Below are 24106 nucleotides of genomic sequence, written 5' to 3'. Positions count from 1 at the left end.
GTCTAGCACAACAAATGTATTTTTCAAGTTAGACAGTGTGCAGGACTTTGTTAGCAATTTTTGATCTACTCTTTCCAACGCACCTGTGTCATGAAGTAGATCTGCAAAGTATTCTCCTTTCTTTGTAGTTTTATTAAAATTGATGTTACTAAACTATCACTAAAAACAAAGACCAAATATCAAAATGTGCTGTTTTGCAAGAATAAAGGGTCTTTGTAAAGACAGTGTTGTGATTGGATGAACCTCCAGCTCTTCAGTCAATTCTGGTGATTTAATTGATTGCATATTTATTGACATTTACAGTGTAAAAAAGGATAGATGTAACACAGAATTAACAACATGGATAGGCACTGTCTTACTCTGAATTTTTTATGCCAATTGAATGTGAAGGTAAAACAATATTAAATGGTAATATCCTGGTTACAGACCTCTGAATTGATGAGCACATCTGTTGTTTTCAGTGATTTGAATATTAAGAAGTACAAAATGTTAAGCCAGTGTAGTCAAACTGTCTCCTGATAAAAAAAGGGTCCACTCATAGCTCAGATCGTACCATTCCTGCAAATTAAGTTTCAAATTTAGCTTCCACGTATGATTACAATCCATATTACACTTTCAAAAGTTTCTGTCTATGTATCATGCCCAATCAACCAGTTTAAGACTAAAAACTCAATTACAAACAGTCGAAGACCATCTAACAAAAAAAACATGTTTTATCATTCTAAATTGGACATTTAACATGCAAATATAAGATATTTGATCACAGTAAAAATAATTCAATAACAACATGCATGAGTCCTATCTATCATTTGAACACATAATAGTGTAAAAAAACAACACATTAAGAGCATTTAAACCAACAACCAAACACATAAAACTCCAAAAACTCAAAATGTACAATATAGAGAGCTGGAAATATACAAAAACATGAATGTTTTGAATATGAAGTACACACGAGTGTTGTCAGTGTCCATCAGCATGTCCTGAGACAAAAACAGCATGATTTAAGGGAGTCCTTCAGTCTTTGAGTCACAATATTTACTCCACCATCAACTCAAACTCCTCTGCCTCCTCAAACTCTGCGTTCATCTGGGCAGCCAGTGCGTCCAGCTCCGTGGCGTCTATCTGTTGGACCTTCCTCCTCCTCTTCTTCTCCTTCACCACAGCCACTCCGGGGATGTTTAGGTCCGGCAAAGCTGAACCACAGTCCTCCGCCTCAAGCAAACTCGTGAATGAGTTCAGACCGGTGAAGGATCCAGAAACCTCCAGGGTGGTGATCTTGGATGGGTCGGCTCTCCTGACCTCGGGGGTGGTCAGCTTCTCAAAGCCGAACAAGGTCTCCCTGGAGTTGGGGCTGTTGAAGGACTTGTCGCTGAGCCTGCTGTAGGAGCGGCGCACCTTCTGCGACCACACCGCGTCCTCTGGATCCACTTGCGGCTGCTGGGGGTGAGAAGCAGCCGGTGGTGAGGAGGGGAGGATCGGAGAGAGAATAGCGGCCTCCTTCTTCTTCTCAGCCAAAGTGGAGCCTCTACGCTCCGGGACAGGTGGGGAGGAGGGGAGGATCGGGGACAGAATAGCGGCCTCCTTCTTCTTCTTCTTCCCAGCCGAAGTGGAGCCTCTACGCTCCGGGACAGGTGGTGAGGAGGGGAGGATCGGGGACAGAATAGCGGCCTCCTTCTTCTTCTTCTTCCCAGCCGAAGTGGAGCCTCTACGCTCCGGGACAGCATCCGGGGTGGACACCTTTGGCGTCTTCTGCTGAATACTTTCCCTCCCGGACCGCCTCGGCGTGTTCTCCTTGTTGTTCTCCGACGGTGCGACTGTTTTTCTGGGTGCTATTTTCCTCACAGTGATGCGGCGTTTAACTGCACCGGCCGTCATCGCCATTTTGTTGTCAGCTGGACCAGTTGGAGGAGAACTCAACCGCGGTGACCTTCTTCTCTGCGAGCCGTTTAGATTATTAGACTCCGACATTATGTTCCGAGGCGTCCCTTCGTTCATACTGACCTGAAATAACTTTTTATTCTTGTACTTATTCCACACAAAGAGGAGTAGTATCGCCACACGGTTGACACAACAACAGCAGCAGTCCGCTCAAATTGCCCGCCCGAGTCGCGCAGAAATTACGGTTTCCGGTGACGTCGACAATCTGCGCCGCCTATCTCAAACTTTTGCTGTGTAATCTGAACATCCGAGGCTAAGAAGAGACGTTTAATATCTTAGATTTATTACATACATACACCAGCTCTTACCTGTTATACAGAATGGAGTATTTAATCGGGATACAGGGACCTGACTTCGTCCTCGTCGCCGCCGATAATGTTGCAGCCAGCAGCATCATTCAGATGAAACACGGTATGACAACGCGTTAGCTTAGCTTTAGCCACTCAGCCGGTTCATTTAACAAGCTAAACATGCTAACAAGACCGGGTTTCAGTTATTTTTTACATTTAAACCAGCTTTTACTACTTATGATTAGTCTATAAAGCCTTCCCTTCTCACGAATATTAAGATGTAATCTGTAACTTACTCTATTGTGACAATTAAACCACGTATTCTGATTATAACTTGAGCTAGCAAAGCTAACAGTAGCAACGTTAAGTTAAAAAGACTAAGAGTTAAATATTACCAGTTTGTTGTTGCACACACTGTTTGTTTATTTTTCTTTCCATGAGCGATAACACAATGTATTTAACCATGTTACTGCAATATTGTAAGTTAATAAAATTCATTCTACATTTTGTGAAATTCAAACTAAAGTTAGCATGGTTAGCATGAGTTGCCAAAGTAGGCTTTTGACAAGTGAAAGTGAAAGAGATTTTAATGTTGCTCTGAGTCAGCTCCGCACTGGTTTGAATAAGTTTTTTCATCTTTTACTGAAATAAAAGCACACATAGTACAGTGTAAAAATATTCTGTTACAAGTAAATATCCAGTATACAGTCTCAAGTAAAAATATATACGTGAAAATTAGCTTTAAGTAACAAAACCTCACCCTGTTAAAATAATCGCCTAACTAATTTTTTCAAGTTTTGCAGGAAACACAAAAAACTTCACCAACAGTGTAACATATGACATTTATTGATCATTTCACTCAAACAGGATGTAACAAAGGATGGCTATTGGCATAGTAATAACACTGTAACTTAAAAACACTGTAACTTAAGAGAAATAAATTAGGTAATTTTTTGAACATGCCTTTGTGACTTAAGCAAGATATGGTAACACTTTATTTTGAAGGTGTCTACACAAGAGTCACATAAGCCTGTCAGAAACATGACATGACAAGTATCATGAGCATTAATGTTACTTCAAAGTGTCATTCATGTTCATGACACATCCCATGTCATGTTTATGACACGCTCATGTCACTCTTATGTATACACCTTAGAGTAAAGTGTTACCAATATTAGTGTCAACAATAAAACACTGATAAACTAAACTGATAATTAATAAATCTCCTTCTAGCTCTTCTTTGCTGGGTCATTATCTGATGCCTATGAATGTGGCAAATTGTCAAAGAAGTGATGATCTTAAAGGGGTAAAATCACATGATCTGATCAACTGAGGATGTAGGCGATTTTACCATAAGTGGCTGGCGTCATGATATGATTTAGGCAAAAAACCCCAATTTTGACAAAAAATTACATAGGCGATTATTTTTACAGTGTGACGAAAAGTAAAGGTATTGAATGTGCAGAATTGGTCATTTTAGAACAATATTTATCATATTAATGAATTATTATTGATGCATTAATGTGTTCCTCTCTTTAATGTTCAAATGTTAATGGCTTTATATACTATGCTTGAGGTCTTCAAAAATCTGGACTATTTAAAAAAAAAAACACTTAAAAACACACCTGTTCAGGCAGGCTTTAGATAGCATGTGGCATTTTATGTTTTAACTTGTCTTTTAGGTATGCTCTCCTTGTATATTTTATGTAGTGTTTTATCTTTGTTTTAATTCTTCGAGTAGAAGTTTAAAGATCCTTATATGTAAATACTTGAGTCAAGTAAAAGGCACCTCAAAATTTTACTTTAGTACATGACTAGAGTAAATGTCCTTAGTTATTTTCCACCCATAAATGGCCACTCAAATAATTGAACACAATGAGTCTAAATAAACTCTGTTCCTTTTTTTTCCAGACTATGACAAGATGTTTAAACTAAGTGAGAAGATTTTGCTGCTGTGTGTTGGGGAAGCGGGAGACACAGCACAGTTTGCAGAGTACATCCAGAAGAATGTTCAGCTCTACAAAATGAGGAACGGTAAGGACCTCTGAGATTATGATTGTGTCAAAACTCTCCCCCTTTCTGCTCTGAAGTATCCAGTTTAATTACAAATGATCTAGTCATAGACAGCGATGACATATTGACAGGCACACTGTACTTACTGAAGATCACTCACCTAAAACTAATCAAATTTTCCTCTTTCTTAGGTTATGAACTCAGTCCATCAGCAGCAGCAAACTTCACACGAAAGAATCTTGCAGACTACCTTCGGAGCAGGGTAACTATCATTAACATTACGCTGCCTCTTAGGCCATGTGAGCTCTGTGCTGTCTTTGTAATTCTATCCAGAAATTCTATCAAGAGAAATATGTCTAATAACTGTGTCATTTGGATCTGCCCCAAAATGTATTGGGTTCTTCCATGGTCCATGCTACATCATTCTCAGTTTCTTAAAAATCAGGAAAGTAGTTTTTTTTTTGTAATCCTGCTGACAAACAAACAAACTGAACCCAAAACATAAACTCCTTGGTGGAGGTAACAAGCAAGTTGCACAGCCAAATCATAAAAGGACCACATAACAAAGTGAAAAGGGGATATGTGTTTTTTTTAAGCTTGCATTACTTGACAGATCCACTTGAAATGTTTCCACTTATTGGAAATCGTTTGTGCCTATCGGCACTGGTCTTCTCGAAACGCGATGGTCTTTAACTTTCAGCCTGTAAAACAGCCATCAGCTTCCATAAAGCAGTGGTAGTAACCTTTATCTTGTGAGAATTGTTTCCTTGTGCTCTGGGAAAAAGTGTCTGTTTTAGTGATGGGGATATGACTATCATCATAACCTCAGTAATTGTTTGAGTTGAGGGGCAAATGTTCTTGTTTGAACCTTATAGCTGCATGCTACAACATAAAGAGATGATGTCCTTTTGTGAGGCAACTTAGATGAGTTTGCTATTCTTTGGTTCATAACAGCAGTTATACAATAAAATTATAACATTTAGGTTTTGCTGCTCAGTCAGTTGAAATCCATAAGTGTTTTTAACAAGATCATCCCAGAATTTCCACCAGTTAAAAGAGTTTTCAAGATGGACTGAAAGAGCAATTATGATTAAACATGTACACACAGCCAAATGTAAGTGAAGTTAACTAGGGTTGCAGTGGCAAACAGGGAAACATGTCTGATACACTTGTGGTTCAGACATGAGGACACCTGCACATGTGCATCTTATTTCTTCCTTGACTGCCTGTCTGACTCGTCAACCCGTGCCACATACACTTGCAGCGAAAATCAATTTATGATTTTTGTTTTAAGAGATAACTTTCTTTAAAAGGTCATGCTTCTCTTTTCCTCCTCATTTATATTGTCGAAATGGGGCATTTTCAGCTTTCTTATTAACTTTATTTATTAAATAAAAGGCAGACTTTTAACTTTACAAAAATGGTTTCAAGTTGTATTTATAACAAAGCATTTGTTCAACTAAAAAATCATTCTTGAAGGGTCATTGTAACTGACAATAATAATACCATGATATTCTGAGAAAATCTAACTTTAATTCTAAAACAAACCAAAGAGAACCAGAAATGTAATGAAACACTTCATTATACTGTAATTGTGTCCTTTTTCTAGTACAATACTGTCAGTTGTAATTGTGTAAAATTTGAAAATTGTCTTTGAACATGAGGCTACATCGTGTGAAAACAAGCTAAACTGTGTCACTCACTACATATACATATTTAAATTGCACTTTCACCATCTGCTGCATTTTTATAGCCACATATTCTCCGACCTGCTCCTTCTTTTTCTAGTGTACTTTTTATGCCTGTGTGCTTAAAAAGCAAATCCACTGCAAAGAACACCTGTATATTTGCATGTATCCTCAGTTAACAAAACAGTAGCTAATTAATCCCCTGTACCAGTGGTCACCCTCTGAATTAAGCATATTCATCGTGGAGTAATGAGTGAACATACCTATAAATATTTTAATTTCTATTTCAACTTAATTACATTCCTCTGTTAGCATTTGCAATCTCATTTTGCTTTAGGGAACAAATGATAGAATCACAAATTAATTCCCATAAGGTAAAGTAATACTCACTTCAAATGACAGGGACGGTAACACACATATGTGGAAGGTTTACTTATCCGTATCAAAAATGTGTTTTAATTTCTGCTTGAAATGATTAATTTTTATGGCTAAAACAGGAAATTAAAAACACAACAGAGGCCTTTCTTGCCTTAGTGACATGACACTGCTATGACATATTATTAGAGATGAAGTGTTACTCCAAAGTTCAGGTGGGAATTAAGTCTCACTTGTAATTATAACTCTGTTTGTGTCGTTATCAGCTTGAGACATCTGAGCTGAAGCAGTAGATGCATTTTGACAGAGACGGGTACATTTGTCAGCTTGTTGTGAGTGCTGACGGAGGTTTCTCCCTTTGAGACTTTGTGACAACACCTGAGCCTGCAGCCCTGTCTCTCACACAACTGCACAGTTGCTCTGGTTTTATTTATTTTTTTATTAAATGCAATAGTTTTGACCTTCAAGACTTCAAAATCTCTCCAAACAGTCAAAAATACACAAAAAGGTGCAGAATTTTTCCTCAATTCTTACGCAAGCTTTGATTTACGACCAGGCAAAGTAACCAGCTAATTTATCTATCTGCATGTTTGTAAGTTGGATTGTTTTTTTTATGCAGAACACGTCTTGAAAAGTGCAGTGCTTTTTGAAATGATGTGTGTCCTTAAGGCCTTGCAGAGACCCTGCAGAAGCAAAATACCCTTTTATACCAGAGAGAACAGTGAAAGGCACATGAGCAACAACTGGATTTAAGTGCATTTTGCTGTATTTCCACTGCATGCTTTGATATGGCTTTAATCAACATGAATCACTCAGTTTTTGTTCTCTATTAGCAATAGTTGTCAGTGGAGTTTAAGGCACATCCCCAATTGCAAGACTGAGAGTTTAACATGTATGTGTTAGTTTGGAAACTTAGCCCAATGTTTTCCTTTAAAAAAAAGTCAATTTTATTTATATAGCCTAAACTAACTAAAGTGCTATGAAGGGCTTTGCAATCTTTATAGCACACAAAACTCCCTGTGCTTAGAGGGAAAAAATAAACAAAGAAAACTAACTGGAACAAAATTTGCCAAATAAGTCAGTAAATAAATGCATCCAAGAATCTGACCAACTTTTACTGTTACTCCATTCTCTAAAAGTGATGAGGTTTGATACCCAGCACCAGCAATGCTTGTCAGGCAGACTTTAGCCTCCAAATCTGAGCATTTTGTTTAACTATTTCTGAAATCTAAGAAGTTGCCAGTTACTTTTTTGGTGAATGACCAAAATATTATTCAACTAATTGTTTAGGCTCAAGTTTTAACGTTGTGTTAATGTGTGCTCAATTATGGAAAAATCATAATCAGGATTATTTTTGGTCAACATTGTGACCATGATTATTAAACATTACTTGGTTTGCAAACATCATGCCTTTCTTGATCTTTAAAAAAAACCCATGTCTTAACATTGAAGTCTCTGGAACTTTAAATATAATTCAACTGAATTACTAAAAAAATGAAGGAGAGAAAATAAATTTGATCGCTTCCACTACCTACTGAAAATTAAGAGCATATTATCAATGTATAAAAATAATAAATAAAAACAAATTAGATCAACTATGTTGTAGTGCTGTGCTTAAACATATATTCAGCCTTTTAATTAACTGTATTTAACTTATTCCAGTCAGTAGCTCTGTGAAAACTGGAAAAAGTGCAGCGCTGTTGACTAGAGAGATGCGCTAGATTTAATAACGGAGACAAAACAAGAGCATCACTGTGAAACGGAATGCAGCACAATAATTGTTTTATCTCAGTTATCCTGTTTTTATATGTTGGGAGCAAAAATGACAACTGAAAATTAAATTATATAAATTGGCCAGCCCTAGCAGTGGCAGGTGTGTTTTCAGATGTAACGCACTCCGCTCCAGTCAGCGCTGCTTCTCGTATCCATGCGTTGTATCTTCTTGCACTAATTTGTTAAGAGTAGTGCAGCCGCTGCTTGTCACAATAGCAGAAGGGTGAAAATAATTACAAAAAACAATTAGTGTGGCAGAGTAGGGAATGTGGGACACATCGAACGGGGGATAGGGGTAGAGCAGGAGGAGGAGGCGGAGGTGTGGGGGTCCCAGGGGGAAACAACCAGGCCCAGTAGACAACACTACACAGACTGGAGTGTGAGAACGAGTAGGAGTCAACATACACACAGATACAATGTGCGTGCACACAGCAGGGACCTATAGGATCAGGATCGTTTTTATTCTGTCAAGGTTGTACATGTTGTGGAGGATAACATTTATATTCATGTCTTGCCATAAGCTGCGAGTGTATCGTTATTTTTGTGCCTCACGGTGATGAATTTGGTTTTATGAGTGCAGGATTTACTAATGCTGCGTTCTCAGGAGTGCTCAGAAACTGAAGCAATAGCAGTTTCTCCTCTGCATCCCACACCTTCCTCCAGCTATGCTCTTCTCACATTCATCAACCTCCAGAGTACATGGACATTTGCAAATTATGTTGTATAAACAGGTTTTTTTATGGTGTTTTCCCCCCCAGAACATCTTGAGTATGTAGAATATGTAATGTGTGTTGTCCATTTGAATGTGGAGCAGGGAAAACGTCTGGTAAAGTCGTGAATCGTTTATTATCAACTAGAAGTAACGTTTGCAAGAGATCGAATCAGCCATGTTTTTGTGTCTTATTTGGGCCAATGATGATGCTCTTTGCAGAAGTGTCTTTCGTGTGAGTGTTATCTAAACTTTCCAGTACAATAAAGTACAATTAGAACTGTCACTAATGGTGAAAGGTTTTTTTTATTATTTTGATATACATTCCCATCTACATTACTAGATTAATCATTTGATCCGCTAAGGGCCAGAAAATGGTACCCAAAAGAAAAAGCCAATCAAAGTTCAAAGAGTCCAACGTAATTTTTAAAATTTCTTTTACATATTTTGACCAACAACTGAATACCCCACATAAATTCAATTTACAGCATTAAATCCTCACATTTGGGATCTGGAACCAGTAAAATTTCAGCATTTTTTTCTTTGGAAAAAAATGTTGGAAGATTAATTACATTTTTGTTTTTTGTTTAGTGATTCGACTAATCATTTCAGGTCTACACAACTTGAAGAATAATCCTGATCATTCTATGAAATAGTTATTAGCAAAAAATGTGTATATTTTCTTAAGTCTATTATTTCAAGGAAAATTAACCCTAAGTTGTATAGCATCAGACCCAATAAGAGTGGTTGCATTTTGCAAAATCAGCTCTAAAGTTTTTTCAACGTCCTGCAAAAAACGAAAGGCGCACATCAATACAAACACGGTGAGCAAAAATCCTCACTCTCACTGAAAACAATTAGGACCAGGACTTATTTATTTTTCAGGGTGTTGTATCTGGATGGTGCACCCACTTCCTGTTCAATGATATAATGCTTTTTAGACTGGAAAATTGTTGCCCCTTACCGTTTATCTCGATTTACCAACTCCTAAAAATCACGTAACAGTAGTGGGTAGAAACAATCACTCGGTTGCCTTTTCTATTGCAGATTTTCTTAAATTTGTGATATATTTGGCTTGAAACTGAGCAATTGATGTCCTGCCCCTGTTGCTCAACCTCAAAGTGGAGAGAGTAGTCAACCTTTTATTTGACTTGATTGGAGCGGACATTTGTGTAATTATGACATTTCATAAAATTCTGAAGTAGCAGCCGCCATCATAAGAAATGTATGTAACGGAAAAAATTAGTGTGCTATAACAAAAACATAAATTGACTTAATGATTAAAGATGAACATTTGTCAAGTTGTTTTGGGCCATAACTTTTAAAAACAAATTATGTACAGCACAGACGAAGCCCATTTGTTGACTAAAACAAAATTTAATGTAGATGTAGGTAGATGAAAAACGCCTGTAGTCCAAGACTATGCTCGGTTCTTGTCTGGGGAACTGCATATGTTGGAATTTATTTTAATTAATCTGATTAAATCATTGCCGATTAAAGTTTAGCCCGGACAGAAAGGGGAAGATAATGATCTGCTTTTGTATATCAAATCTCTTCTTTTTTCTACCACCCATAAATGATCTTCTGAACCCCCTTATAAAAAAGAAATCATCACATGATCCCACTGGCACATCCAGACCCTTAGGTTAAAAACCACTGGCTGATAAATTAATCAGTGGTATATTGTTAATTCTGATGGCCTTATTCCTGCAGGATAAATTACAGATGAGTCCTTTAGTCTGAAAGATGTCATACCCCAGTGGCTGCAGACCTCCGGGAGGTGTAGTTAGCTAAAGTCAGCAGAGCATGTCGGCGCAGAGTAAGCGAAACCCTGTTCACATACGACTGTCTGCTTACCAGCCTGCCGTCCAGAAAAACAACTCCGCTAACCTCTGGAGTACTGCATTCACTCAGCTTTAGAGAGGAGACAAAGAGAAAGGAAAAAAAAAAAAACTAGCGGTAAGCATAATCACCTGAGGCCTCGACTCTGCTGCATGCATATCAGTAATGATACACATGAAATTCACCACAGAGCAAAACAACAACTGCAAAAGTTTTAGGGGCATAGAAACTCAGCATCTGCTCTGCCTCTGTTTGTTTTAGCTTCCTGTCTGATGTACTGTAATATTTGCAAAAACTTGCTTATTGAAGATAAATACAGATTAAATTGAGATTGAATTGACAGGTGTAGGTAGGTGTCGGAGGCTCAGACACAAGGTTAAAAAGATGCAGCAAAACTCAGGGGAGGCAGATGGTTTATAAATATCACATTTGTTATTTTGGTAGATTATGAAGAAGCCTAAAAGCCTCGCAGTCATCAGTTTTTGTATTTATGTGTATGTTTGCTCTGCAGTATGCTGAAGAAGTTCTGTAAGGCCGCAGCAACAGTTAGCCTCTGTGCGGTGGTGATCTACAGCTGGCCCCATATGGGTTTGTAAAATATTTTGTAGCACGTCGGGCACACAATGGGTACAAATAATTACTGGCGCCATATTGCACACAGCTCCCCTGCTCCTGCACAGATGAACAATTAATACAGCAGATTGAGGAGAAATGCCAATAAAGAGAACATGCCCCGGGGCAGGGTGCAGAAATAGGGGGAGGGAGGAAAGGAAAGGAAAGGAAGGGAAGGGAGGGAGGGAGGGAGCGAGTGCTGGAACGTGGAAGAGGAGAGTTTGGGGAAGAGTTTGTGATGATTTTTTAGCAGCCTGACCTTAATTTGTGTCACAACTGAAGCTGTTTTTCTCCGACTCCTACACTGCCAATGTCTTAAAGGGATAAAGTGACATTTTTGGCGTTTATTCGATTTCATGCCGAGAGTTAGATGCGAAGATCAATACCATTTTTATCCCTGTACACTAAATATGAAGCTACCACCAGAAGCTGGGTGTTGTAGCTTAGCACTAAGAGTGGAAACAGGAGTAAAGCACTAGCTTTGAGTGGTAACAAAACCCACCTAACAGCATCTCTAATGCTCATTAATTAATACTCGAGCTGCATGAATGGGAATTAGGCGATTGACAGAATATAAATCTGCAACTTTTATCGATTTATCTTTATTGATTTGGAACGGACACAATGACATACTTCCGCAGTAGAATAGTTTTATCTTTCAAGTCTCCTTAAGAACATCTTCCAAACCAAAATTTAAAAGCCCCACTTGTTACAGAAATAGCTGCGTACAGCCTCTTATGGTAAATGTTGAACTAAGAAATAATTTTTTAATGGCAGAAAATAAGCTCTGTGGCAAACAAACATTTTTGATGCTTACAAGTTTTGTTCAGCAGGATAATCCTCAAAAATGAACACAACTTTTATGATGTTTGAACATAATGCAGCCGACAGAAGTAAAAAGCTATAGCGAACTACTCCAAGGTCGCATGACTTGAACGTCACTATCGTTATGCTTCAGGCGGTCGTGACAAGCTAACCAGCGGTTAGCCTAATAAATTGTTTATTTACCTAAACTTCAATCAAGAAGAGTTTGCAAGAGCACGGAAAAACAAGCCTAGAGGCTGTTAAGCGGACTAGTGAATCCCGCCGTGTCATGTAAAAACGTCAGAATTCACAATTCGGGTATTTACTCACATATTTTATGTGGTACAACAAAATGCGAACATCTCTTGAGCTTGTGTTAACGACAAACCTTATTTCAGGCTTCTAACCACCAACTCATTTAAAATCCTCTGAGAGAACTCTGGGTGCTAAAATGCTAACTTACTTCATGGATTAAGAACCCATTCCTGCGTCGCCCCATTACCGTACATACATGAGTGGTATCAATCTTCTCATGTAAACTCTTTGCAAATAATGTGTCGTTCAGAATATCTGTGTCAGCTGAAGGCGGCGGTAGCGGCGCACAGGTGAAGCTTTTGTTTCGCGGCACAGCGGTTGCCTATTTTAGCTGAGAGCAAGAGTCGCAGCAGGGAGGGGGGGATGAAACATATGATGTGTATTGTTTGCACGTGAACCTGGGTGTGAGTTCAGGTGGCTGGGTTAACAAGGTGCCTGGTTACCTCCGAGGTGACATGGGATGGGAAGGTTATTTTGATGCCAAGTCCATATTATTGTTACATTGTAACCAGCGAGACAGGTGTCTGGTGGGTGGGGGTGATGCCACTGGGGCGTTCGCTGGCTCACGGAGGATTTAAAGCACACACACACACACTCACACACGTAAACACACACATTAAGATATTCATCCTGAGATTCACGCTCGTTGTGCACTCTCACAAACACACTCTCACGTGTGTGTGTGTGTGTGCCTTCATCGTTAACACACAGACTAAAGCCTACTCCACTGGGAGCATAACGATCATCATTGCCCTTGTGGCAAACACAGCGCTAACACACAAGTCACAGGAATAAGCAGCTTGGCTCAGAGATAAATTGAAATGAGAGGGCAGGTGTGCAGATCACAACTCGCTTGGCGTCATATGATTCATATTTGCCTCGCTGCACGACAGAGAATGCAACATTTATATTTTCCTTGTTGCATTTGAACCAAAAACACTGCACCGCTTCCACCTCCGTCAAGAATTTAGGCCATAAGTTGTTTTGAAATCCCCACAAAAATTGTCGAGCTTTAAAGGGATTTTTTAAAATGAGGAACAGTGGCTTGCAACAACGAAGAGAGAAAATTAGTGTTTTGGAGGAAGAGAAGGCAGAAGAGGCTGGAAGCGTAAAAGATGTAATTTAAAAAGAGGAGAAGAGGGGGGGAGGAAGGGGCAAGAGAAACGACTTTAGAAGTTTTTAATGAGCCCTGGCGCTACTCCAGGGCACAGGGTGAAGGGGGTGGGGGTGGGGGGACGTAAAGAAGGGATGAAGAGGGAGGGTGGGCGCGATGGAGGGAGCAACAAGGGTGCTGACTCTCAGCAGATGTCACACTGCCAGTGACACCCTGATTCCCCCTCGTCACACACAAACACACTCACCTCCTCTGTCCTGTGACGCCCTTTCACCTTTCATGCCTGCCTTGCTCTCCAGCCACCCCTCCCTGTGCTCCTTGTTCCCTCCCCGTGCTGTTTATGCTGTGTTAATGTTGCCGCTGTGTGCGTTACTACAGGTCTCTGCTGAGCTGAAAAAATCAAATTTGATAATTAAATAATAATCACAATTAGCTAAAAATGAGAAGAGTTGTACTTTTCAAGTTGTGAGATGTCTTCATCTTGAGGACTGGTGGATGAAGCGTACCATCAGTGACACCATTGTAGCTGTACAAACTGTATGCTGATGGTAATTTTGGCACCTCTAATTAGCAAGAATAAATTACTATTTAAATTGGGGAGTCACCAATTCATGAGCCGATCATCGGTATTTACTGATATGAAGTTAACTGCCATTGGCATAACGGCAAATAAGATGACATTGAATGATGGCAGTCGTTAGGCCTGTCACAATAATGCAAATTTTGTTCCTTTGAGCTCAGTTACCAAAGTCCATGCATCCGTACCGTACGATATCCCCTCCATGTTTGTTTACATAAGGTTGTCAACACCATTTTGCCAACATGATGCAGTAGAAACTATGTGATAAGCAAAATTAACAAAAAATAATGTTTCGACTTGGACATTGAACTAGTCTATATTGTGATTACGAGAAAATTTCAGTAAATTGTGCAGCTGTAAATGACACAATCACAAAAAAACACAGAAGTAACCAGAGAAAACAAGTGGGATCGTGATCGAACATGTACAGTGAGTGAGGCATTCTTGGCCACAGAAAAAGCATGGCCAACTTTACATACAAACAGGGGCACAAAAAGGGGAATAAACAACAAAAACAAAAAAAACAGTAGAGGTGGGGGGAAAAAATCGATACAGCAGAATATCGCAATATTTTGCATGGCAATATTTATATCTATTCATGGCCGCCAGATATCGATATTTGGTGTTCTGTTGGCCGTAAGTATTTAATTAAAATTCTGGATATACTGCTATCAAGTATAAGACCTAAGGAATCTAAAGGTACCATGTGCGTCAGGATATCATGTCGGAAAGTTGTCGAAATACCCCTGCAAAGTTAGGCTTTTTTTGTTTTAATTTAAAAAAAATTCAGAGCAGTGAAACTTAAAGTTGAGGAAAGTTTGATAAAATGCTGCAGTTGTTGTCTCCCATACATGTTTGATATCAGTTCAGTTCAGTTTGACTGAGTACTTTGTTGGTCAGTCTGTGGGTTTGAATCTCATTGTGGAGAAATAAAAAGACTCAAGTGAGATGAATAGACTGAAAATTTTGTCTTATTTGACAAAACAGTTCTTGATTGAATTGAATTTTGTCGACACAAAATGCAGTTAAATAGTTAAATCGCAATATATTGTATCGCAATACTCACCATATTGCAAAAGGCTTAAAATCGCAATAATATCGTATTGTGACTCAAGTATCGGGATAAAATGGTATCGTGGGGCCTCTGATGATTCACACCTCTAATAAACACCAACAAAAACATTATTGATATCGGCCCAGATTCAGATTCAGTACATCCCTTATTTACATGCAGAATTAGCGTATATACTCATGTTTACAAAACCTGCCAGTCACCAGCTGTTGTGCTTTCTATGATGTTTACACATAAAACGGTTGTATAATGTTGCACTTGTGTGGTGCAGGAGCAGCTTTATCGTAAGCTTGAATTCAATTAATGTGCATCCCAGGCTAACACCTTGCCAGAACCTTTCTGATAGATCTGAATATTAATCCTCCACTTCTCTCTCCAGACTCCCTATCATGTGAACCTGTTGCTGGCGGGCTACGATGACACAGACGGCCCCGGTCTCTTCTACATGGACTACCTGTCTTCCCTGGCCAAGGCCCCCTTCGCTGCCCACGGCTACGGAGCCTTTCTCACTCTCTCCATTCTTGACCGGCACTACAGACCAGGTCAGAGCAGAGAAATGCCTCATGCATGCGTTTTTTTTCTGTTTATTGTTCCTGTGAGACCTGCTGGAATAGACAAGAGAGAGAAATGTAGAATATGGTGCACGTCTGCAGAGCTGCAGAGGTTATGGAGTTGATTCAGACTTTGTTGTGGTTCAGACTCATGTGATGTTAAGGGTCTTGTTAAATAAAATGATTTCACCCTAATGAAAATGATAACTGTAGAAACCAGAAAACTTGGTTTGTAGTCAAAATATCCCTAATAAAATGTACAAACTAGCATCAAATGTTTATAAAAAATGATTCTCCATCACATGGCATCATGCTCCCTCTTTCTCCTCAGTACCACACTGCAACATCCACTTAATTTTTCACTTAATAAAAGCTGCTTTTCCTCCTCATTTTAATCTAATTTATGTCTCCTTCATTCCCCTTTTTCTCCCACTTCAGCGTTCTCATTTTCTTCTGTTTTTCTTGCTCTAGATCTGACCCGAGATGAGGCGGTGGATCTGCTGAAGAAGTGCATTGAGGAAGTGAGTTTGAGAAGTTTTACTCATTCATACTTAAAAAAAGAAAACAGAATAAGAATAATAAGCATCTTATTTATGTTGCTCAGCCTCTCGGATAGAAACTCTGCTCTGCAAAGTGGCCTCAGTTTGTTCTCGGGAGGAATTCTTAGGAGACAATTCTGAATTTGCTCTCAACCATTTACTGTTATTGTTGGAAATTCACATCAAAAGTGAGCTGTCCATTCGGTCCACACTGACCTTTAATCCGAGCTTCATTCAGCCATGTGGAGTTGATGTAACTTGCTGGGGCAAAGTGTTTTCAAGGCGCCAAAATGTACTGAACAAAAATTGTTTTTCACGAAGACTCCACAAGAGGAAATCAGCATTGTCTATTTATCGATTAAAAAATGTATAATGGCAATCTGCCGGAATCTGAGCTTGAGCAATCATTTCAGATACTGTTAATAGGTTCACAACCTATAAATAGCAGAGATTTGTGTGATTTCTAAACAGCTGTTTGTGGAGATTACGCTACTATAAGCACGGCAGAGTAAACAACATGCAGTTGCAGGAGGGTCATGTAGAGTCTCTGCGCCACTGTGTGTTGATGCATTTGATTAAAGGGAAGCGTGTCTGTGTCCAGAATCAGGTGAGTGACCAGTGTCAAAACACCTTGGTCACTCCTTGCATTAAATTGGACTGTCTTGGTTGTTGAAATGTGCAAATATTTTTGAAATTGATGTTGCATGACCAGAGAAAATGAAAATAAAAGGGCTTTTGTATTCTTTTTTGCCTAAAAGGTAGAAAGCACTGGGCTCGTTGCCATTGAGTGGACTCCCTCTGTAATGGTGCCTTGTTGGTAGCAAAACACTGTCACTGTTGCACTTACTCTCAATTTTCCTGTTTTGCCTCGCTGGCTACTCTGATAAAGTACTTCATTATTCAAAACGGCAGAAAATGCTATTTTCAGTTCTCTTAAATATGAAGATTTCCTGCCTTTCTCTGTTTTAAATCATAGTAAACTGAATATCTTTGGGGTTTTGACTGACCATACAAGACATTTAAAGACACCCTGGACTTTGAAAATCTGGGGTTGACATTTTCCACTATTTTCTGACATTTTTTAGACCAAACAATTATTGAGAATATATTTATGAGATTAATCTATAATAAAAAATAAAAAACATTTCCTCCTTAATTCCTAAGGGGTTCCAACAAAGTCTTAAAAGTTTGGAAAATGATTAATTTTGGCCATAATGTCTTCAAGGTTAGGGATAGGCTTGAATTTGATTGTACTCCTCAGAAACATAATCTGGTGCTTCACCTATGAACTCACTCACGTAAACCAAAAATGTTTTGTGTCAAATTGATTGTTGTAAATTTAGACGTGATGATGAAGGCTAAAGAAAGAGTCTGGAAATCTTTGGTGTAGGTATCTTCAAATTGCTTAAAAAGGTCTTCAATTTTACTCTTAAAAAGCTGTACGAACCATGTCCTCACTGTATTTTGGCTCATATAAGAAGTCTGATTCAAGCATTACACTATTAAATTTCCATCTGTATTGATTATGGTGAGGAGCAAACAAAAAAAAATACAGAAGTACGGTCTCTAGTTTGAAAACTTTTGCTGGCAGATGAGCGAGGAGCTCTGGGTGCTGGCAACATGGAGGGAAAGTTAAACGTTCATTTGCATATAATACCCACATTGTAAGGAAACAAAGCTGTTTGAAAATCGGCAAGAAAGTTTCCCTATATTAGTCAAAGTGTTCGCACAAAGTTGTGAAAGTTTGGAAAGTTTTAAGCACGACGTTTTTAAGTTTGGGACTATTTTTGAATTAAATTTTCCTCACTCAAGTGTGTGCAAAGATCAGCTCCAGTACTCAGCTAAGTCTGATAACGGGGGAGCGTTGATTTTTTTTTTACTTTATTCTCTTTGAATATTTCCCTTGAAAATCATTGAATATTTGTTTGTCGTCTCCTGGTGCCTCAAACCAGATGAGCTGAGTTACAGATATGAATCCTCTGTTGATCACTTACTCTGAATATCAGTAAGCATTAAATCAAAGTTAATCTGAACAGCTAGTAAAATAAACAATGGGTCAACATAGATTCATTTCTGTGGGTATAAATTAATTTTATAAACTTTTTTTTTTGCATTTTTTTAATAGGAATTTAGATGGGATGATAAAAGCTTCAAGAGTCTGGAAATGTTTGGTTTAAGAGCCTGAAAAAGTGATTGAATTTTCCCCTGGAAAAGCTGTATGAACCCTGTCAGTATTACGCTTTGTCGCTCAACATCTTTTTTTATTTTTCTGCCTCTGTTTTACTTGTTTCCACTCGGCTTATTCGTGCCTCTATCTGAATATTTATTGTCTGTGTCTCCGTCCTCCAGCTGAACAAGCGCTTCATCCTGAACCTTCCCTCCTTCACCGTCCGTTTGATTGACAAGGAGGGCATCCATGACCTGGAGAAGCTCACCTCCAGCGCCAAGTGACCGCTCACTCCTTAACTATCAACCTTCACGCCCTCATTTCTTTCCTTTTTTTTTTTTTTTTTTGTACCGTTGACCTCCTTGCTCTTTCTGTTCCAATAAAAAGTGACACACAGTTGAGATACAAGCTCTTTGTCCCTGTGGTGCTTTCTCATTGCTCTCTAGTCGACTCATCTGCACATAGAAAGAGAACAGCCTTCTGGCTGTGTACTTTTGCACTTGTACTCAGTGAGTGTGCGTGTGGGGAGTGTACACTCGCTCATGCTTGTACACGTGTATTAAAACACACATGCACATATGGTATTACTTTTAAAAGGGAAAAGTATTTTTTGTTTGGGTTTTGTTCCCTTCATGGCCAAACTACATAGAAATTTTGGTATTTCCAGTCTCACTGGAAAAAAATGCCACTTCCAAAATAAGTAAAAAATCAATGAACATAAAGAGTGTTATTTATTTTTTAAAGTAAAACAATAAAAACAAGTTTTTGAATAATTGGTTTAATAACTGTCTAGTGAGGAGAAATTAGACAAATATATTTAGTCATAAAAATATTGTGTTTGAACTTCTATATTTTAATATATTATATATTTATTCTATATATTACCTATCTTCCAAGCAACCATACTAATAAGATGACATGCTTTATTAATCTATAGCTGAAAAAAATAAATACAAATGCACCTAACAGGCTGTGTGATTTACAAATGAAAAGTTATTTTGCTGATTGTGTTTCAGTGTCTTAAGATATGTTGACTAGAAATTATTTGATGCAGTACAATAAGTGGAAGAGTTTTGCTTTGTGTATTTTATACAATAAGCAGAAAACGGCATGCTTTATTCCCTCTTGGGGGAAATAAATGTACAGATATAAAAGAATATAAAATGCATTGAGAAAAAGTATAAAAGGGCATAATGCAGAGCATGAAGTGGGTCATCTGGTCTTAAGCTCTGTGCTCTATTTGATCCTTTATGTACTTGCTATATTTAGTGGACCTTCTATACTCCTGTCAGAAATTTTGAGACTACTAAAATGTTCTATAAAAGGTTGCCAAGTTCAAGTGTGATTCCAGTTGATTGTGTCGGTACAGTTTCTGAATCTATATTCCTAAAAACCGCCATCAAGGGTTCAAGGTTAATAGATTGATGCATAATTCTCGACAAGGTTTGAAAAATGTTCCAATGTTTTCTCACTTGTCAACACTGAAACCTGAAGTTAATTAAAAAAAAATCAGAGTTGTAGCAACACCTCTGACACAGTGTCAGTGATGAATAAACAACCTGCACAAAGTTGGCACTGGCTGCAGAACTAATGGATCAGCTTATGTTGTACAGGTGTTCTCATAGTGATTCAGTCAGTGGCAAAACAAATCCAGGCTCGCTTCAGGGAAAATATAAATATATATATTTTAATACTGTATGGGTTCAGTTTTTGCACCCTCTGTTTATTTCAACACCAACCAATTCACAACACTTTTTGAATTTCAATACATTCCAACTATAACCCCTCATTCACAAACTTGGTTGTTGTTTTTGCCACTTGCAACATAATATTTGTAGACATGGAATGAGATTATATTATTATTATTATTATTATATTATGAGATGATATTAATGAAAAACAATAAAATAGACATTTACAGAAGAGGTGTGTTTGCAGCAGTTACAGCTGGGCATAGCAATTATATTTTTACCTTTCCACCTTTGCATAAAAGTGTCTATTTTCAGTTGCAAACTTGCAGTCATGTATTCCATTATGCAACACTGTTTGGGTGGTTTTGCGTCCTTCCAGTTAAAAGTTACCAATTTCTCTTTAGATACAGATTCTAACAAAAACAACAATGGATATAAGAGGACATCAACTTATATTATTCTGTCAATTGACTCTTGAACTATTGGGTAATCCCAAAGTAACTGTGTATGCTTCTATTTCTTCAGTTTCTCAGAATGTTCTTTTACATATGTAGAAATGATGAGAGGTTTATTCAAATATCAGATTTTTGACTTCCAGTTGTGTCAGTGACAAAAAAGGGTTGGCAAGATGTCAAATTGTGTAACCACAAAAGAATGATACATATTTAATACTTTATCCACCTACAGTGTATTTAGGTGGATGTATACTTATATATTACTTTTTTTTTTTTTTTTTTAACAAAGTGAAAAAAAAAAGTCTCTAGTTTCTACATTTTGGCAATATTGAGCAGGACATATTCTAAAAACAACCATTTTTTTCTAAAGTTTTGACAAATAATGTAAAATTTGTTAAATACCATAATGCAATGTAAATGTGGATTGTATTTTTCTCATTTTTTCAGATTTTTATGGGAAAGAAATTACTGATTACACCAACTGACACAAGGTTAGATCACGTCATTGACCCATTTATTTCACATTTCTATTTTTCTGTGAGGTTTTTTGTGAGATGTCTGTTATACCTTTTTATATATATTTAATATAGAATGTTTACATCTATTTCAGCAATAATTGCAATTATAGCTGCTTTTTCTGTACAACGTTAGAGCTGGTTCCATTACTATTTGGCAAGTGGCTGCTTGTATTTGACCTCATCATCTTCAATGCAGTCCCTGATTGGTTGGTTACATTGCCAGCTATGGCGTGTTCCTTGAGTGGCCCAGGTACTTTTGAATTTCTGGAAATGCTGTGGAACAGGGAAAGGCCAGACTATCACATGGCACCCGATTCTCCCTTCAATTAACAAATTTCTCTGCGCATTTTGAAGACTTGCATTATAAAAGCTTGATGGAAACGGCCAAATTCGATGAAACCTTCCAAAATGGGCATAAAAGTTTTTACACTCACTTGAACTGGTTTTTGTCTTTTTTGGAAAATAGTTAATGCGCTAACTGGAGATGGGAACGATTTTTCCAAATAAGTTCTGACGTAGCGAACATTTAACATGACTGATCAGCTGTTTCCACCAGCTGATGTAAACGCCCCTAATTCTCATTATGTGCCCAGCAACTCACTTCTGCTACTCATGTCGTTCTTGTTACAACGTAACTTCTGTCATTTTACGCACATTTATTTCACTTTTAAACTATCTCTTACAACGCCTACCCAGAAGGTTTTGTGCCCTAACCACAGAGAAGACATTTTGTAGGGTTATCATGAGGAAACTGCAGCCTCTTAATTAAATATAACCACTTTTTTTAAGCAAGTGGCCATTAAACGGGCCTCAACTCGCTTATTCAATCGAGTGATAACGTTCTGAGCGGGTACTCACAGAGAGCCAACGGAAATGTTGAGCTCATGTGATAGGATGGTCTCAGCAGGCTGGGGGGCGGTGACCTCTAAGAGACCTCTCCCCTGGCTCTGAAAACCCTTTGTCAGGCGTCAAATTCACAATATGAAGCAACAACATCCCGACACTAAAGCCACAAGCTGTATTTTTAGTTGATTTGCAGGAATGAAACTCTTTATTTTAAATGTATTTGTGACTGAAATTGGTTTTGAAAGATCAAAAATGGGCCTTTAGGTGCGTCTGCAGGATCTTTGTGTAAAAATACATGCATACATTTTGATGATTTGCTAAAAAGTAGCTGCTGAAATAGATGATTTTTGACTGTATGCGGGGAGTGTTACAGTAAATGAGCATGCTTACATACAGCTGTAAATGGAAAAACCAGGCCATGTTGGTAACATCACAGCTGAACGTGTGTGTGTGTGTGTGTGTGTGTGTGTGTGTGTGACAGAGACAGCCCATGTGTACTGGAGTGTGTGTGGCTCTATCATCGTCTCCTCTCTCCACCACAGACAGGTGATTAATAAACATTAAACAATCCCTCCTCTCTCAAACACACCGGAATCTGACGGGAAGAGCAGCATATGTTTGCCTGGAGGCACAGAGAGAGATGGAGAGCGGCCCCGCTGAGTGTCAGATAGAGGGAGAGAATAGGGGGAGAGGGGGGTGAGGAGGATGGGGAGGGGGAGTTAGGTTACAGAGTGGGAGATGAAGGGATGAGGAGGGGGGTTGACACAGGAGGGTAATGAGATGGGAGGAGAGAAAGGGAGATATGAGCAGGTAGAAATGAGTGATGTTTGAGAGTGTAGGAGCGGGCGACACGTGTACGTGTGCAGTCCCTGGAAAGCAGTAATTGTGTTGAGTATCTCGTCGTCCTGGTTAAATAAAGTGAAGGACTGTGCGGCGGAGGTGAGAGGTGGTCGGCTGGAGAAATGTGGAACAGATGGGTTGAGGGGGAACCGTGTGTGTGTGTGTGTGTGTGTGTGTGTGTGTGTGTGTGGCTTGTTGGGCTGGGGGTCGCACCGCTGCCTCCGCTCCTTCAGGTACAGCAGCGTTCAGGGCTGCAGCTGTGAAGCCACCGTCTCCCCGGGCCCCTGCTGGAGCCCTGCATGCATAGAGGGGGCCCAGTTTTTTTCTTCTTTTTTTTTTCTAGTGGCCCCTTGGGGTACTCACAGGAAGTTTGTCTTAAGCATGATATGTCTATGACCACTAATTCAGGCTCTTGTGTTGGCTTCAGTCCATAAGTACTAAAACAATGAGTTGATTAATTGTTTAGTAGATTGGCAGAAAATGAGTCATCAGTTCTGGCATTTAAGTAATAATTTCTGAAGTGAGTCTGCAGCCACATAGAGGCCAAGGTTATAGTTTTGTTTAATTTTTTCCATTGTGAATCTTTATTTTTCTGCAGTTTTTTGTGCTTTTCTGCATCAGTTCATGGTGGAAATGCTCCCTGCTTCACCTCTACATCGTTTGCGTCTTATGGTGGATATTAAGCATTGCTTTCGAGGTTGCATACTGTACTGGAGGCTGTGTTGCATCTATGAGTCGCAACAAGTCCTCTGCTGCTGCCATGTATTTTTTGATGGATGGAGTGGGGAGGTGGCCTTGTTCTAAATATTGCAGGGATCGCCCCCTGTCCTGTCCCAGTGACTCCATGAACCTGTACTTCGGCTTTGAGTTACATGGTAATCTCAGCATGCTAATATCTCCACAATAACAATGCTAACATGCCAATCATCAGCAGGTTCACCATCTTTGTTAAGCAGCTTAGCATGTTGCTAATTGGCACAAAATGCAAAAAAGACATGCTAATGTCATTCATTTTGCAGGTTTTTGGTCGAGAATCAAAGTGTTGGACGAATTAAAATGTTGATCAGATGATGGCACCAAGGAAAAAAAGTTATTACAATTAATTAAACTCAACCGCACTTCATCTTAGCTTCTATTTTTTATGAACAGTTTTATTAATCGGCTGATATTTTTACCAAATTATATATCAGGATTTATTGGTAGAGTTAAGCACTTCTATGTAAAATCCCCTTGATAGCCTGAATGAAATGGTCCTTTGTTACGTTTTACAGCCACTAGGTCACCCCTACGAGATAAATATAAATATATCCAAGACACATGCGATGATCATGTCATGCAGCTGCAGAATTAGATTAATGGCACATTTTTGTG

At 38.7% G+C, this 24106-nt stretch overlaps 2 protein-coding genes across 2 annotated transcripts; one reads left to right on the top strand and one right to left on the bottom strand.

The window, feature by feature from the left end:
• Positions 1-257: 257 nt before the first annotated feature.
• On the bottom strand, positions 258-2121 carry cdca5 (cell division cycle associated 5). The gene is made up of 2 exons (XM_059350410.1): positions 1635-2121; positions 258-1460 (listed from the first exon to the last, which is right to left on the bottom strand). Exons 1-2 carry the CDS (start codon positions 1996-1998, stop codon positions 1039-1041), a joined length of 786 nt encoding a protein of 261 aa, XP_059206393.1. The 5' UTR covers positions 1999-2121; the 3' UTR covers positions 258-1038.
• On the top strand, positions 2121-18725 carry psmb2 (proteasome 20S subunit beta 2). Its single transcript, XM_059350411.1, has 6 exons — positions 2121-2352; positions 4143-4265; positions 4436-4506; positions 15508-15670; positions 16151-16200; positions 18568-18725. The coding sequence occupies exons 1-6, from the start codon at positions 2262-2264 to the stop codon at positions 18667-18669; spliced, it is 600 nt and encodes a 199-aa protein (XP_059206394.1). The 5' UTR covers positions 2121-2261; the 3' UTR covers positions 18670-18725.
• Positions 18726-24106: the final 5381 nt, after the last annotated feature.

This window comes from Centropristis striata, chromosome 14, assembly GCF_030273125.1.
Source record: "Centropristis striata isolate RG_2023a ecotype Rhode Island chromosome 14, C.striata_1.0, whole genome shotgun sequence".
Taxonomy (NCBI): Eukaryota; Metazoa; Chordata; class Actinopteri; order Perciformes; family Serranidae; genus Centropristis; species Centropristis striata.
Note: the sequence above shows the minus strand (reverse complement) of the source record. Positions and strands in the feature narration are given on the sequence as shown.